The 18,543-nt window shown below is 34.1% G+C and overlaps 1 protein-coding gene and 1 long non-coding RNA gene across 3 annotated transcripts in view; one reads left to right on the top strand and one right to left on the bottom strand.

Annotated features, from left to right (window-relative positions):
* Nucleotides 1-4,577, bottom strand: part of meis1b (Meis homeobox 1 b) — a 175,835-nt gene extending 171,258 nt beyond the window's left edge. The window contains exons 1-5 of one of the 2 annotated variants that reach the window (XM_051919340.1): nt 3,923-4,577; nt 2,344-2,567; nt 712-853; nt 514-564; nt 28-78 (exon numbers count right to left, since the gene is read on the bottom strand). In XM_051919340.1, coding sequence (XP_051775300.1) covers nt 28-78; nt 514-564; nt 712-853; nt 2,344-2,567; nt 3,923-3,934 — 480 coding nt within the window. In that variant the 5' untranslated portion in view covers nt 3,935-4,577. The remainder of the gene's footprint in view (nt 1-27; nt 79-513; nt 565-711; nt 854-2,343; nt 2,568-3,922) is intronic. The other variant, XM_051919341.1, reaches the window with a different exon arrangement.
* A 16-nt stretch (nt 4,578-4,593) lies between these two features.
* LOC114665802 (uncharacterized) lies at nt 4,594-10,933 on the top strand. The gene is made up of 2 exons (XR_003718464.2): nt 4,594-5,003; nt 10,682-10,933. It is a non-coding gene; the product is annotated as an uncharacterized LOC114665802 (long non-coding RNA).
* Nucleotides 10,934-18,543: the final 7,610 nt, after the last annotated feature.

Here is an 18,543-nt window from a genome sequence, read left to right as displayed (position 1 = left end):
TGTAAGACAAGAGAGTGGCTTAAATACCTTTTCTAGTTCCAGAAGATGAAATCTTAATACTTGAATCGCCTGGATCATCTATAAAGAAAGTTAATAATGATCAGTAGGCTAGTAGTTCATGAACAGGGTCATTTGGTTATAAGTTATAGGTAAGGTGGCAGCACTTTCAGGGAGCAGTTTGTAAAGTGAATTGAAGTATAGACGTAAGATTTTTCAAAGTTGCTAAATTGTACAGAAAGAAGTACATTTCACTGAGTCATGTACAACGCTTTCTAATTTAAAGGATTTGATCATGCTTGTGAATGAATTTGCACAAGAACTTTAATAAAGCTACCCAGTAACGATTAGCACTGGAAATCAACATACTAACGGTTAAAGTCACAAATATAGTCTTAAATAGGCATATCTCAAAATTATACACAAATTAGGTAAAAGGCTACTATTACGAACACGCTGCATACGGCTCTCCTTTGGATTACAACAGCACAACTCAAATAACAACTGTCTTCTTACCAAGTTATCCAGCTCTGGGTTTGAAGAAAACAAAGGTTTTTCTGCCCGGATCTAAAGTAAGGAAATGATTTCACATTAGATCATCGAGAATTAAACAAGCTTAAAAAAAAAAAAAACTTACATTTAATATCAGATATATCAGATAATTTGTTGTTTAGGTAGGCCAATAAATTCCAAAGAAAAAATAACTTTCCTAACCTGTTTTGCGAATACGGCTATGTCTTCATTGAATGACTCTGAGGAGCAGACATCACCGCCTGCTACCCCGGGTTCCCTGGGAGTGCAAGTCGCTAATTCACATTTCTCAAAAATCAGTGCTAAAAGGGGAAATAATGGATGCCTAGGGAAAAAAAAATACAGCGGCTATCAACCATTCTAAATGGCAAATTTAGATATAAAAATGAGCAAAGTAACAAAACTTTACATCGCTCAATTTTACTGAGATGTTTAAATGAATACAAACATTTAAAAGTGAAAAAGTATGTATAGAACTGCATTCTATAAAAAGGCTCAGAGGTAAAACAATTGCAGTCCGCATTCATAGTCCAAGTTTTCATTTGTTAGAAGTCCTTGCATAATGGGGACATAAAGCAGAAAAAGTTTACTCAATCTGTAGCCCTCTGTCTGCTTCTACTCTTCTCATAGCCCATTTTAAAGTCATATTCTGCGAGCCCATTTACATTTAAGGTCACTCTCACAATACAACAATAGACAAAGTGGTATCGTGGGATGGCTGAATATGTAAAATAAAATGTTTATGAGAAACCTCTAATCAGTAACAGAAATCTTTCACTTGTGCTTGAAAGCGTGTACGAGAGAACCGAAAGATAACATTTTGATCTATTCATGAACAGAAACATTTAAGAATTTTTCTCATAGAAATACTATAAACCAATAACAAATAAAAACCTATTGAATAATCTTGTCATAATATAAAATGATCAAGAATATATTTAATTTTTTAAAGCAAACTATATGTTAGTAGCAAAAGGAATGCACAAAAACAAGCATACTCAAAGCAAATGCATCAAAATAGCCATAATTTGTTCTTTCTGACTCTTTTGTTACATTTAAGACCAATTTGCTATACTGTATCTATGTAACGTTTGGGTTTGATGCCTCCACTGGTATTCCTATCAATATCGTAGTTGTCCTTATCAACACAATCATGCAGTAACTAATTTAGAACGTAGGATTTATTACCCGCTGTCTTTAACTATTAACTGTGCATTAAAACACGAGCTATTTTAAAATATAATGATGAACAAGCTACTTCCAAACTGTATTCAGCATGGAAAACAAAAATAAAATTCCTGTGTTTAAACTATCTAAAAGCAAGACGATTCACTCCTTGGACAGGAGTCTTGCAAACAGAAAGGACACACCATTGAAAAGTAGTGGCTGATGTGAATAACTTGAGTAGTAGTCGTCGTGGTAATAATACAAATGTAAAATAGATAAAAAAGTATTGTCATTTTTTTCATCTTTTGTCGTAGATTTCATACTAATAAGATCGAACTTCTAAATCACATGAGTGAAAAAAACTTTAGTCGAAATTTCAAGATATCAGAACTTGTTTCTCCACTTCAAAACTGTTTTGTTCAATAGCAATACAGCCTAGAATCATAAAAGCACGGTCTCGTTCTTATTGTAAGTATAAGATTCTGTCGGCAGCTTCTTTTAACTCTAAAATGTTTCTGCAAAGTTATGGTACACTTTTTTGTCCCTTACCAAACCGTTTTACGGCAGTTGCATGAAAATATAATAAATAACACAAGCATTGTACATCCTTACTAATAAAATGTTAAAACAGATGACAGCTACACCTACCCGTATATGGCATCTTTATCTCTTTTTAAAGCGTCGTTGACAGAGGATCCCATACTGGGAGGCATAGCGTTGGTGTGGGCTGTGTGCGGGTACTGGTGAGCATGGAGCTGAGGAGCGTGATTCAGGTGGTGGACAGGCTGCATAGTCCTGGCATGGGGGTCCCCATACATGGTGGTCGGGATTCCTACTCCGTCCATCCCACCATAATGAGCTAAATCGTCGTACTGTATAACAAAAAACGCAATCAATTAGAATGTTTGGGAAGATAAAGAAAAATCTCTTCATGAACATTTTGAATCGAAGGCTCAGCAGCAGACTACAAATGAAGGTACATAACAAACTTACATTAAAGCCACGTCAGGAAGTTGCAAGCAATGGGAATTTGTTGCAGTAAATTTTGTATTTCATCATTTTGTTAACTAGTTATATTTACAAAATGCTACAGTGCAGTTTGATCTCTGTAATAGTTCTTTATCTATACACAGACTAAACAGGCCAACAATTACAAAATAAAAATGGAAAAAAATCAGTAGTTATTTTTGTTTAAAGCATGTTAATTAAATTAAACTGGATTTGAACAATATTCTGTAATGTATGATGTTTTGTTAAGTGGTAGCCTATGGAAATGTTTTAATTAGCTGACCCCAGTCAAGTGAATCTTCCCTTGGCCGTTAATGAAAAACACGGTGTCATTTTTGCACACCATATGAGAGTGTACTGTTAGTTTTTGCAAAATTGTTTAAAATTAAACAGGTAATATAGACTTGATCACCTATTTAATTGGAAAAGTTACATTACCCTTTATATATCTTTATTATATAAAACTGGCCTGGGATTGTACTGAATATGTCAATCTACCAAACTTAACACAATCTTTAAAAAACAATTCTAATTCTTAAGTGTTTAAGCAATAATGACAAATATTTTTTTACAATGTTAGGTATGCATGTACTAAATGTACTTTCTTAATCAAGCCGAAATTTATTTTGTAATAATACATAGTTTTGAAATCTTGGTATTTGTTAGGTAATGAGAACTGCAGGATTAAGTTCATTATTCAGTACAATTAGGATATAGTAATGTGTCTATCCAAAATCCCGAATGTGCCCTAGTAGCTTCTTAGGTGCGTGTTTGTATGTTAAGGTCTGCAATCACTAGAATTAACATGTCATCAATTTTAAAACATTAAATATAGTTACATTTTAAACGTGATCTCGTCTTATTTATTGATATGTGTACGTTAACATGGACTCGAAGTTTAAGTTTAGATATAAATCTCCACTAGACATGTAAATCTGGTGGAAACTGTGATGTTCAGGTATTTAAATAAATCTAAACAAACGACTATATTAAATGGTCACATGACGTGTACAGGGCCTCTAAACTTCTAAAAAAATATATATTCAAATATAGTACATTTGTTATGACCTTTTCGGTCCATTGAGAGTCGAACTGTGTTATAAAACTCTTAAATAACTTTCTGTAAAATGGCACTGTTGTCATGTGCTGGAATGTCAATAAACTGTGACTTTAACTACTTCAAGAATTTATCCTGTTTTAGATAGTTTAATATACGTACCCTTTGCGCCATCGGCCTGCCTCACTCCTTCTTCTTCCTACAACTTCTAATGTATCTCCTAGGAGGCCAGCGTGAAGAGAAATAAACTCGCAAACTCCAAATACTATTTTTAATCCTGTACGATCCCTTTTAATCGGACGACCGGTCCAGATTTTTAAGTCAGATTCAGGTTAAGGTAAGAACTCATACAAATTATTAAATTGCTCCGTCTTCTCCTTTTCCCAGAACAGCAACAGGGAAAGAACAAATCTTCTTCCCCAAATCAGTAAAAGTGCCCCTCAAACAAAACTAGCAAGTCTCATGGCTTTTTGCCACTCCAGCTGTCAATCAAAGGCGAGCTTGTCAAGGTAGTGAATGAATGATGATCCACCGAATGTTTCCACAGGTCTGGATACCTTAAACTGTTAATAGTCAAAATGCACAAAGAAAAAATCTAGCTTTCAATTTTCCTTTCATCAGCCTCGGATCTTGAGCAGATTTTTCTATGCAATAGACTCTAAATGTAATCAAGAGGAGGTGGGGTGTTATTTGTGGCTGAGTTTGTCTTAAAGGAGCCACGATCGATGCTGCTAGCTGCTAGCTCCAGTGTGTGTACAATGTGTGTGTGTTGAACTGACGCAGAGATGTGGATTTGGACCAGAATGCGGGAACCCGGAAGTAGTGGTGGCCATAACAGGTCGCGTCGTACACAATGAAACTGGGCTGTATCAACTGGCTCATGCAGAAAGGGGGGGACAGGAGGAGGGAGGGACGAGCGTGAGCCTGGACGATGTAGAGAGAGAGAGAGAGAGCTAGGGAGAGAGAGAGAGAGAAGTAGTGTTCAGTGATTTTACCGAGTATGAGTATGCGCGCGCTCTCCTGCAAACCAAAATATCATCTGCATTTAATAAATACACACGATTATGCCTTATTTCATTGACTTCGGTGTATTATTCGCAGAGAAAGGAGGGACAGCTGGTCTACAGTACGAGAATTGACAGTACTTACAGACGGCGTATAATGCGTGTTATAATATACTCATTTAGCTGTGCGAAGATGCGTTAAGAATACTGTATGCTGACAGCCTGTGATTCATATTTTGGTGAGTAGTTATCCATTTCTCCACTCGCTTGAAAGAACATGGGCCAATACGTAAGTCTAAAAGTTCAGCATCCTAGATATCATTATTATAATACAATGATATTACTCATATGTTGTTAATGTAATCTAATTGAGGTGTACATTTTACATTTACAATTTTTCAAACCTAAATCAACTATTTATGTTTTCTTGCTGTTCTGGAGTGTATTTTAAATTTTGGAATTTCCTATAACTGTTTCAAGCTTTAACGTTGATACATTCACTTGGATAATTCTGAACTTAGTGTGCACTTTTTACACTTCTTATTCTGACCTTTATATCAATGATGCTTTGCCTTAAGTTTTTAATTAATAATCAAATCGTTACTATTACAGTAACCTGAAATGTACCTGCATTGGCAGTTTCATTCCTGCCATCATAACTGTCACCCCTCCTGCAGAAAGAAAATGAGCTGATCCAAAGTCGCAGAAGGCTCTCAGAGTTTGCTGGTCGTGTCCAATGGAAAAATACTGTAGGATATACCACCCTCATTGGTTACCGAAATTATCAATTGTCAAATGATCGATCAACCAAAGTTGTAATCTGTGGGGAGGAGTCAAAAAATAAGTTCCCAGGAAATTAGTAAATTACTAGTTTTATTATTACCAATATGCCTGAGTGAGGAAATGTTTTCTTCAAGGCACGCTGCAAAGAAAAATGGTGTCGATAGCGTGTTAATATATATGAAAAATAGCAATTTAATGGATATGGCTTTATGTCATAATACAGCATAAATTTAACAGTAAAACGTATTTTTATGTACTAATACTGATTAACTCATTTCAGTACGTGAAATAAAAAAAATTTGAAATACAGATTTCAATAACTGATTATTTAAACACTGGCATCCTCAAAACAAGACGGTCACATAAATAAATGTAGTCATTATAAGTTACTTTTATGGCTTTATTAATGCTTTAATGTATGTAGTTTTATACTAGTAAAAGTATGTAATTTTAATGCAGTTACTTCATATGTCTGTTTCTTTCAGTATCAGTCATTGCATAGCGATAATACATCACTTTGAATACATGGTGTTCTTCATTGCCTGGAATTTTAATTTTTAAATTCAATTAAAACTATGATACTTTTGCCACATGATAGAGGGAGTCGAAGGAATCCGTATTTTTGCCGAAAGAAAAATGTTTCTGAAAACTATGTATATAAATGCAACGTTATGTTGTGAGGGAAAGAGAGAGAGAGAGCGCTCACAGAGTTGGAAGTATCTTCTCGGCTTAAAGTCAGTGCGTCCTTGATTGTTAGCACTTAATTGATGGCTTCTTATAGCTCAGTGACTTTATGTACAGAGTGACTGTAGTAAAGAGATATTTCTTCACTGAAAATTGGTTTGGAAACGTTTTCAAAAAGGCAATACAGTGTAAATGCTCAAATTTGGCAATATATTTTAAAATAGGTTAATCTAAATATCTTTGTATTCGCAAAAGTAACAGTTACATAGTCTTGATAATAATGGTTTAAAATTGTCGATAGTTGTTCACACTATTGTTTCTCATCAGAAATCACATGACCGGCAAACTAGTAACACGTTTAGTTTTGCTAGTGTTACCAGTTCTTCACGAAGTATAACCAATGTAATCAAACCAAGCTTAATATTTATTTTTAGCAGAAACCTTTAGAATTGCACAGTGTTGCATTCCCAATAAGTTTACATTGAGATTTGAAAGTATTATCTGTTATAAGGTGCTGTAATCTGCGTATTGATAAGGATTTTACGGTTTACAAACAAACCTGTCATACTTATTGGAGCCTGATAGGAGAAAGTCATATCCGTCAGCTAAACTAACGTAATAAAGTAATTAAGAAATCCCAATTAAAATCTGTATTGTAAGCAGTCTTTTGCTATACGACGAAACTGTTAACGTCTTAAGCAATTAAGATAACACGCACCATCAGCTACCAGTCTATATACGAAGTGAAAGTAATCTGTACACAGTCATGTTTTTGATCTCACAGTATCAATTTTAATGCGTCTTTCAGTTTAGACACAGTTCAGTGCTTTGTAATGTTGTCCGTCCAGTGCTTTAAATAGTTTAGATTATAAATTACAGTGCAATACCTGTTTTCTTTGGATGCACAGGGATGTGGTTTCAAAATTAACAAAACACTATTTGACTCCTAATTCACAAATCATTTGTATAAGATGATTACATATTTTTTCGGCAAACAATAATACATTACTTTGTCAGGATATTTACCTGTAATTATAAAATAATAGTCGCGTGTCAATAACATACACGCATTCTTAGCAATCCAGGATATACGCATATGCTTATATGTGTTATAGACATGTCTTTTTAGTAAAAAATAGTTGAATAAGAAACAAGGAATTATGAAAAAAGTGGGGGTTTTTTGTTGTTGTTTTTCTATTCTTTACTTTTTTGATTGATCATGATAAGGATTAACTTCAGCTAAAAAAAAACGACGCCAAAATGTATAATGAGCGGGATACGTTCTTTATAATATTTAGTATTGTTCACTTGAATGATTAACACATTTTTGTCATTTGTAATAAGCTTAAGAGCACTCTACAAAATTATTATGCCAATGGCTAAGAACTTTTTTTGTAAAGATTTTAGGGAGAATTGATATGTGAGTCAACTATTTAATTAGTTGCAAATGTACTAGTATCTAATCCAGTCCTAAATATAATACGTACTGCTAAATTGATAAAAGTACATTTTTCAACCCGTAGCATTTAAATGCATCATGACTTATTATTTTGCGCCGCCTACTGGCCACACAAGAAACAGCGGGCGCAATATATATTTTTTTTTAACTTTGTACGTTTTAAGCGGTAATTTTTTGCTTTAATCGATTTAACCCCCCAATCATGTTCCATTTTTTCTCAGATGATCAGAAGGTAACAACAACACAGTTCCTAACATAACATTCCCAAACTGCGAATGCTTGCCAGAGTTATTTTACACATTTTTACGAAGTTAACAAGCATTCCTCCCTCTCATCCAAACAGCGGCACTTTTAACATTTTATACACGTGTAAGCGTGAACAAGGTGATAACCTGCTTTTACATAGTATATGTAGTGTTTTTTTAATGCCTCTATTTAGATGCACGTCTCCTATTGATATATATGTATATTGCATTTTCAGTAAAATATCCTGTATCAGAACTACTAACCAAAAACGTCAGAATCTATTCGTAACATTTATGAATATTTTATAATGCCGATTTAATCAGAGTTGATGAAATAGAGATAAGCCATTATGATTTAATTTCACGATTGTCTGATATCAAAAACAACGTATTTTGGTTTTCCTGTTTTTTTAATTGCTTGATATAAATATGGAAATAATGTAGTATTTTAGGAATAAAAAGAAGAATATATGAAAATGATTTTAATTCGACAAAAATATTAATTAAGTGGGTACATGGAGGCCACCCTTTAACGCCAAAGCAACATGTTTGCCCTACTTTTATGCACGAATATTCCTTTTCCATTTCATTCTTACTTCTTTGTTGCCCGATTAGTAAGGAGAATAAAATGTAATACGCGTTTACTAAGTCGCGATGTTGAAATGTGTATATAGAGTTATTATTATTATTATTATTATTATTATTATTAGTAGTAGTAGTAGTAGTAGTAGTAGTGGTAGTAGTAGTAGTAATACGATCTTTTACCGTCCTCTTTATTTGGACTGATTTGATGATGAATTTAGTTCCTTTTACACTGTTTTATTTTTAAAAGCAGCATAAAACTATAGTTGAATCTGAATACATCATGATGAAAATATTCACTCTTTTTAAATCAGTTGTTACAAGTATATATGTACACTGACGTTTTCAGAATTAGGACTATAGATACAATTGAGCAAAGAATTAACTTTTACCAACTATAACTGAACTTACTCACTATAACTTATAAATTCATTATTGAAGAGTTAAAAATGAAGGCGTTTAACACCGAAATGTTGTATAGGGATAGATGTATAACGGTAGTAGTATCAGTAGTAGTACATTTATTACATGTACAGTGACATTCTTACTAGATCGTCTGACTAACATGCCGCGCATCTTTTCAGTATATTTGCTATACATAGACTTGTCTTTCAAGAAATAAAAAAAAAAAAAAAAATCAGTACCTCATCATAAAAAAATAGGAACATCTTTTTTACCCAAGCCTTTATTTCATACTATTTTCTTAGAATAATGCGTAATTAATTTAGATTTTTTTGAAATTAAAATTTTATTCAGTCAAAAATATGAGCCTGGCATGTGCTTGTGTTTAGTTTTATTGCTGTGATAATAATGCACAATATATGACTGTTATGAAACCCTTACTTTTATCATCTTTATAAAAGCAATTGTTTTAGATAATTTTCCATTGTATATTGGGTGTGCATATTTTGCTTATACAATTCAAAGGATGGGTTCCACAATTGATAAGACAATTTTTGGCATATATGATAAAATCAAAAGGTATATAGTACAATGCTGCATAAATCTCAACCTTGCATACTGTATACAGATTTAATTCCACTTTATTTTACTTTAATATCCAGAGTTGAAATTGTTCATGAGTATAGTATATTAGTGACAGTATTTAAATGTATAAGTTCTCTTGACAAGTGTGGAAATCAGTTGTAGCTGTTATCATCCTTACTTCTGAGCTTAAAAAAATCAAGTGAAACAAGGGACAATTTGTCACTGAAGATATTATTTCAGGTGTGCTAATGGAATTAGAGTTGTGTGAAAAATCGGAGGATTAGTGTGATTCCATTTCTCAGATACTCTCCACATTTGTTGTCTGTACTACATTGATGTAGCCCAAAGGTGAAAAGTGAAAGCAACTACTCTGATGTATTGGTTTTGAAGTGAGAAGCAATGTCACGTGTGGGCCAATCATAAAGTGCAGGGACAAGTCTCACACTTCCCTAGGAGACTGTTAATTGATCTGTACCTGAGAAGAGAAGTGAAGGGAGAGAAGGAGGGTTTTATATACGGGTGTGAAGAAATTTATTTCCTGCAAGGACTCAGCACAGGCTCTGCTACCTTCTAATGACTGACTCTTCAAGGTATCAGAAGGAATTGGAGAAGCTTTTTGTAGTTCTGGTTGGTGAAAGGGGTGAAAGGTGGGATTGGGTGACAGAAAGTAAGTCAATACTATCCATATGAAAACTAAGCAGATTTTTTGTTTCTATTTCTTAAAACATTTTTGTTATGCTTGCCTTCCTAACAAAAGCATGAAAGCAATATATTTTGTTCATTTTGCATTATCAAGATTACTGTATCTTACTGTACAGGTGAAGATCATATACAGTACTGCATTATGCAAAAGTATGCTTTCAGGATAGAATTGCTTGCTTTTTTGCATTGTAAGAAATATGGTCATTATTGTTCTACCTAATTGAAACAAATATTTTAATTTGATTAAATCTGTATGAACAAAATGTATATAGAGGCAAATGTTATTAAAAAGAGTCATTACAGATACATAAATTAGATACATTTACTGTACTAGTTCAATTCAGCATTTGTAGTAATATTGTAGTTTCATAAAAGCACAGGTAAAATCAGATTTTTTGCAGATGAAAATATTTTGTGCATAAAGAAATACATGTATTTAATCATTTAAACCAAATTGTTTATTATTTATTTACAGGTGTATCAACAGGAAATCTGCCTCTGCAACATTATGATCTTTTCACTTGTGAGATCTGTGATTTTCGAAAAATACAGTCATCCGTTCATTTATTTGACAAGACTCTTATTCTAATACAGGGCCACAGAGAGGCTGGAACTAATTCCTATGAGACTAAGATGAATATGTTGAATTTTGTACCTTTTCTATACCTGCTGCATTAAAAAAATAAACTTAATCTCTATGTAATAAGATACCATTATGAAAAGTTAACCAGACTAATATGCTTATGTTCAGTGGTGCAGAAATATTATTTTTTAAACAGCATTTGGAGTAAATTTGAGCAGTCATTAATTCTGTGTATGTGTATATTCCTACAGCTGCTGATGTGGAAACTTGATGAAATAAACTCAGGTACACATCATACACTTTACTGCAGAATCACATGTCATAAAAATAATTTTTAATTACCCTTATAGTGAAATTTGCTTCTTAATATAATATTCTTACTTTAGCATTTGCTTGAAATCATATCTTATTTAAAGATTTCATAGGTTTTGTAATTTTACTTTCATCCATACAGTTTTTGGTACAAATGACTTCTGAAATGTAAAACTGTAAACACTTCTGAATGTGGTCCACCTTAGCTTCAGAAAGAATGAGCAACTACATTAACTACAAGTATGAAAGTACATTTATTTACACTGTTCAAGAGCATATACTGTCGTTAACTGGCTAAATGATCCTAGCACAAGAAGCGTCAGGCTTAGATAAAGACGGTATGTTAAGTACAATGGTTTTACTCATAAAGGTGTCATACTGATGAAGTATTTAGCGCTGCTGCCTTTACAGTTTACAGTTTACAGTTTGATTCTGTCTTTGTCTGCATGGATTTTCTTCTGAGTACTTTGAGTTCCCTTCCACATTCCAAAAACATCAGGCTAGTTTAACTGACATTTTTAAAGTAGTCCATGGTGGGCGTGAATAACTAATATTGCTGGGATAGTTACCAGCTCTCCACATCCCTGAGCTTATGAAATGGATCAGAGACTGGATAGATGCTTTATTCTGCCTATTATTCATTTACCTATTCATTTTCTGAATGCTTAATAGTATTTGGAATTCCAGCAGCTAGAACTTGCCCTGGAACCCTCAAGTGGACAGCATAAGTGCACAGCATAGTGAGGTGCCAGTGCATCACAAGGAATACACCTTCACATACTCACACTTACTCATGCTAAGCCAATTTTAAGTTGTACCAAACTTACACAGTCTCAGAGACAATAGACTAATGCCACTTAGTCCATCACTCAATCTCAGTCTTCTGGAGTCATGACTGAGCAGCATTAACAGATGTGCAACCATACCCCAGCCCTCCCTTATATTAATATAAATAATATTTTTAATATTAGGGGACAAAGAGAGCTCAGTATTTGGAATGTTTGTATTTGTAAATGCAAATGTATAATGTACTTAATGTTTTCCCTTCTTCACTTGATTTCTACTTGAATGTCACATACTGATTGTGACCATTCTTATCTACAGCATGTTATAATATGCTATTTTTGCCAAAAGTGCAAATATGGGTTTTTGGTGTTGAGAAAAATACATGCAATATTTTGCATTATTGTAAAAGATTTATATATGTTTTAAATATATACAGAAAATAATGAACAAAAAGGACAATGAATAAAACATGATTAAGCTCAAACACAAATTAATGAGCATATGATGTACACAGAGTGAAAATTCATTCCCTGCTTGTGTATAGCTAGCATTTTATTTGTAATTTTTGGCTCTTTCAGGAATAGATCTGTCTCTATAAACTTTTTTTTCAGGAACTGCAATCAGAGTGGTTATGTATACTGAATATCTTTCACAAATTGCTAATGTGCTTAGAACTCATTGTCTTCTTTCAATGTATGATTTGAACAGGTTAAGATCCAGCTGCTCTATGAAAATCCTTTGCCCATTTTGCTTATGTGACTGTCTGTTGCAGTCCATCTTCAATGTAGGGATAGGGAGATTAGTATTTACTATTTTTGTACATAACTATGACTTCTCCTAGCAGCTGAGATACAAAAGGAGGCATCTTTATCATGGGACACATTTTCATGGAAAAAATACAATAAGGGTGCTTCTCAATATTTTCTTGTTAAGGTCTTTGTCCAGTTATCTTTGAAATTGAAAGAAATGGAAATGTGTATTAAGATCAAAAACACCAGCAAATATGTCATTGTGATTTTGCATATATGCAGAGTTTCTGGGGTCAAAATAACCAAAGCATCACTTTCATACAAAGTCAGTAAGTCAGTCATTGTCCAAGAAAGTGCTCACAGGAAACTGTTACAGTGCCCTGAGCATGCATTCAATGAAGATCACTATATCAAAATAAAGTAAATTGAAATGGCCATATCCTTACTTTAGTTACAGTATACTTAGTGGATGTTAGCTTGTTATTGCCACTCTTAAAAAAAAAGCATTTTTTTGCAAAGAGAGTAGCATTAGACTTTTTTTGATGTCAAGTTTGGGAAAGGTTAGACTGACCTCAAACATAACCAAATGTTTAAAATAAGCCTTATTTTATTGACCATTTTAGTTTATTATGTAATTGTTTTTATAAAACTACACTCACTCAAATTGCATACACTATGTTTTTTGATAAACTTTTGATAAGCTTTCAACAAAATGATCCAGATATGACTTTATTTAAGACTTAATTTAAGACTGATGCTGGCTGACTATAAGAATACAATGATGCTTTAATAACCCATCATGCAGAAATCAGTTTAATTAAGGTTATATGATAGTAGCCTTAACAGATTTGGAGAAGTTAGGTTTCAGGTATAAAACTAAATAAAGCATTTGGCTGGCATGCTCAGCTTTGATTTTTATATTAGGCATTCAGCCACCTTCTTTGAAGGATGTTTTCATAGTCTATTACCTAAGAGGAGTTTGATTTTTGCACATCCATATAAACATATTTATAGTGGTGTGCTGAGTGACTAAATATTCCAGGTTTTCATTTGCTTGCCTTTAAATGTACAGCACCAAAAAAAAAAAAAAAAAAAACTACAGTTTCCAGAGTCAATTTAGGAAAACATGAATGGATTCTTATGCATTGTCTATATTGTTAAGCTCACCTATCTAGTACAAAATAGTAATCAGTGATGGACTTAGGAAGGTGGGGGGCCCCTGGGCTTGAACTGTTATTTTGATCCCACTTAAGTATTCTGAGGGAAACAAAAAAAAACATATAATGCAGTGTCAAAGCTTAAGAGTTGCCTAAACCTGAACAGTAAGTAGTACAATAAAAACTATGCAATATATGAATAGATAACAGCAAAAACACAGAAAGAGTATCTGAGATTATGATCGATCAAAACAGACATTGTCAGAGCATGTAATGCCAAAGCTTACAATTATACTTGATAGCAATCTAAGTATGGTATACCATGTCAAATATTAAAAACAGAGAGTCTGATCCTTCAACTGTTTCTTTTGAGAGTGAAAGAGAAGGAGAGAGGAAGCAAAGGAAAAATACTTTAAAATTATTCTGTATCCTAGTAATTTTCATGGTATTATGTTTTTTCAGATGTTAAGGTAAAACTAAAAAATAAAAGGAAAAATAAAATTAGATAAAACACATTTAAAAAATAAAATAAAAATGCATCAGCAGATTTAGTTTTTCACCAGTTTGCAAATTCTAGGCACTTTTGTCCAGCCACCAATAAACTGTACTGTTGTTCAGTAGAGAGAGCCAACTGAGGAATTGTATGAAGTACAGTTTGTATATGATAACTATGTGATGTGTCAACAACAACAATTTGTTCAGGTATGTAACATACAGAGATTTTCTTTTGAAAATGAATTTCCCACTACTTTGCAAAGTGACAAGTAAGTTGTTGTCAATAAAATGCAAACACCTGAAAAGTAAGATGAGATGTTTTTCACTCATGATCAACACCCCAAGCTGCTCTATAAGGCATTTCAAATACAGCCTTTTTTGATCAGTGGTTTTCAGCATCAAGCTTTTGAGTTATTATAGACAATGAGTGCAAAGAAAGCTAGTAGATTATCATAAATGACACACATGAGCGCAAGAAGACAAGAAAAAACACTCAGAAAAAAACCCTTGAAGGGAAAAAAGAGGAAGAAACCTTGGGAAAAGCAATTCAAAGAGAGACCCCTTTCCAGGTAGGCTGGAAGTGCAGTGGGTGTAAGAACAGGGGGTAAATACAATACAATATGCAGAACACATGTAATCCTCTATACAATACAATAGTACAATAGTAATCTTACAAGTACAGAGCAAAATTCTGCAGTAGATCCCTGGAGACCTTGGCCATCAAGCTGCCTCCCCCCAGTGGCCATTCCACAGCGGAGTAAGTGCTGGGCCAGCCAATCTGATGAAACGACCCATCTACGCGACGATTCCAGCGCTCCTCCATCAGAGATGACTTTTCCTTAGGCAGGCAAACAACTTGGTGGTAGGGCAGTGGCACCAAGTGCCACACTTGAGTACCGAGAAGAGAAACATTATAGGTTAGGGTTGATAACAAATTATAACTATCATTTTAGTTATGTTTGAGTGCTAATGACTAACAACATAGTCCTCACAGGTGGCGCAGTCGTAGTGCTGCTGCTTTGCAGTAAGGAGACTGTGGAAGATTGTGGGTTTGCTTCCCAGTTCCTCCCTGTGTGGATAGCGCTTTGAGTACTGAGAAAAGCGCTATATAAATGTAATGAATTATTATTAACATAGATGCAGTTTGCATAGTTAATCAGCAGGTCTAGTCTGGGTATGCTAAACTGAAGTAGTGAATCTTCAGCTGGGATTTGAAGGAGGTATCTCTTATAGTAGCAGGCTGACCATTCTACAGTTTAGGGGCCCCATAAATAAAAGCTTGACCTCCCACTGTTATTAATCCTTGAAATCATAATCAGACTGGCATCTTAAGATCTTAATGTGAGTTCTGGTTCGTAAGTAATGATAAGTCCAAATAAGTAAGCTGGACCTTGGCCATTTAAGGCTTTATATGTTAAAAGTACGATTTTGAAATCTGCCCTAAACTTAACTGGGAGCCAGTGAAAAGATTTAAGAACTGGATTTATGTGTTGGTATTTTCTTGTTTTTGTAATGATTCTTGCATCAGCATTTTGGATTAAGTGAAAGCCATATAAAGAACAATTTGAACATCCAGTGATTTGCAGGAGACAATCCTACTAGAAATAAATGCATGAATTAATTTCTCAATATCCTGAATATATAGAAAATGCCTTAATTGTCCAACATGTTTAAGATGGAAGAAATACGTTTTGGACAATTTTGTAATGTGTGCTTTAAATGACATGCTAGAGTTAAAGATTACACCAAGATTGTGGGCTGATTCAATGAAATTAATGGTGATTCCTCCAGAGTTAAATGATAACAAAATATAGTTGTGATCAGCATTATTCCCTTCAATAATTAACATCTCTGTTTAATCTATGTTTAAAGACAAGTAGTTCTCATCCATCCACTCCTTTAATTCACTCACATATCTAATTAAAGACAACATTGGATAAACTTCATGTGATCTAAAAGAAATGTACAACTGGGTACAAGTGAAACTTAACATTATGTTTTCTAATGATAGATTCCAGTGGGAGCATGTAAAGTGAAAGCAGTAAAGGTCCCAGTACTCAGCCCTGCGGGACAACATATCTCACTTCTGTGTATAATGATGGAGTACTGTCAGCACATTTCTGTACGTACTGGAATTGGTTTGGTAAAATTAAATGGTCAATGGTGTCAAACGCTGCACTTAAGTCTTAACATATTTACAGTGGAGTTTCCTTCATCAGAGAATATCAGAATGTCATTTACAACTCGCGTTAGTGCAGTGTCTGTACTATAACCAGTGTGGAATCCAGACTGGAATTTCTCAAATAAATTGTGATGCATAAGGTGTGACTAAAGCTGATTGGCGAATACTTTTTCAAGTATTTTACAGAGAAAGGGTAAATTGAAATGAGTCTAGAGTTATTAAGTGTGTGTGGGTGTAGGTCTGACTTTTTAAGTAATGGTTTGATGACTGACACTTGTAGTGCATCAAGTACTGTGCCATGCAATAATGAACTATTAATAATGTTAAGAATAGGCGCTGCAAGAACATCAATTGCACTTTTTACTAGTTTGTTGGTACTGGATCTATTGAACAAGTATTGGGTTTCATTATAGGAATTAAAGTTAAGACTTCCTGCTCTGTTACAGGATTAAAATTTGTAAAGTGTTGAATGCAACGTCAGACAGGCCCTGCCAAGCTAGTATGCAGTTTGCTCTGATGCTGAGATCTGGGACCTTATATTTTTAATTTTCTCATTAAAAAAGTTCATAAAGTCTGTAGTGCTAATGTCTGTTGATATTTTACACTGTAGATCCCAATGATTTCCCATTTGTTAAAGCAGCCACTGTTCTAAACAGTACACAAAAATTATTATTATTGTTATCTATTATTTTAGAATAATAATCTGAGAGAGCTTTTTGATATTTTTAACACTCTATGACCATGCAATATGAGAGAACTGCAGCTTTGTTGTTCTCCATCTGCGCTCCAGTTTTCAACACTCTGATTTAAGAGCTCAAGTGTTCTCATTAAACCACTGTGAGATTCTATGTGCTTTGATCACTTATGTTTTAAAGGGAGCCACTGCATCCAGAGCATCTCTCAAGGTCATATTATAATGTGATGTTAGCTGATCTAAATTGTTTTTCATGTTTACATTTAATGTTAACTGATCTAAATAGTTTTCCACAATTACACTTGACTTAGTCAAAGTATCTATATATTTTGAAGCAGAATTACAATCTAGATGTCATACTGTCTTTGTTTTAATCTGTGAGTGTATTGGTAAGGGCAGAACCAAATCAAACGTAATTAACACTAGAATTACCAGAGCCTACGAAAAAACTCGTAAATCCGTCCCACCTTAAATCGCGTCTTAAAGCCGTTTGCACATCTCCGCCAGAGTCTTTTGTCATCTAAATGTGCTGATAAACAAAAGCTACTAGCAGCCAGCCATTCCATCCCCCCACCGACTTAGAATGAACTTCTCCTAGCTCTTGCCTTGATTTGATTATCTGGGATTGAAGTGGAGTTTTAGAGTGGAAATAATTCTAGCGTTATTTGGAATACACGCATTTCATGTGTGTTCCGTTTCTAGAGTAGTCTGTGCAAACACATTTTTAAAACAGAAACGTTTTTCATATTCTAATAGTAAATGACAAAATGTAGGCATAAACTATATAACGTATGAAGCCTGAAGTCCATATATCAAAGAAACACTTTCACAAAAGGTACAAATAAGAGAACACGTGCGCTTTTAAAAAAAGCCGCGTTAGCATGCCACATTGACACTCTTATTACAACTGCTGTGGTGGTGTAATGGTATCAGTTCCTGATTGGGAATCAGAGGGTGGCGAGTTCGATCCCACACGGCTCCACTTCGAGAAATGAATTGCTCTTATTCTTACAATTTTAGAATAACAACATAAATTTGATTTCAGTCTGTAACAGCATGTGTAACTTATGATACTGGTAAAGGTTAGCTTTTTTTTTTTTTTTTTTTTTTAATTCACTTTTCATTCTCGCAGTCGCATTCAGAATCAATCCATACAACCCCATCTGACACAGCTGGTTTCATATAAATAAAAGTGCACTTTTATTCAAGACTATAACTGAAGAATAAAGAAAGCAAGTTACAGTTGGTGGTTGATACGACAGCTTGCGTGGTGCAATGCTAAGAACTGCTGATTTCAAGTGATGGTGAGATACGAAGAAGGCAGCTTCGCCAGCGTTTGTGTGTCAGAACCCTTTTGGGGGGGGGGGGGGGGGGGGGCG

Source organism: Erpetoichthys calabaricus, chromosome 15, assembly GCF_900747795.2.
Source record: "Erpetoichthys calabaricus chromosome 15, fErpCal1.3, whole genome shotgun sequence".
NCBI lineage: Eukaryota > Metazoa > Chordata > Cladistia > Polypteriformes > Polypteridae > Erpetoichthys > Erpetoichthys calabaricus.
Note: the sequence above shows the minus strand (reverse complement) of the source record. Positions and strands in the feature narration are given on the sequence as shown.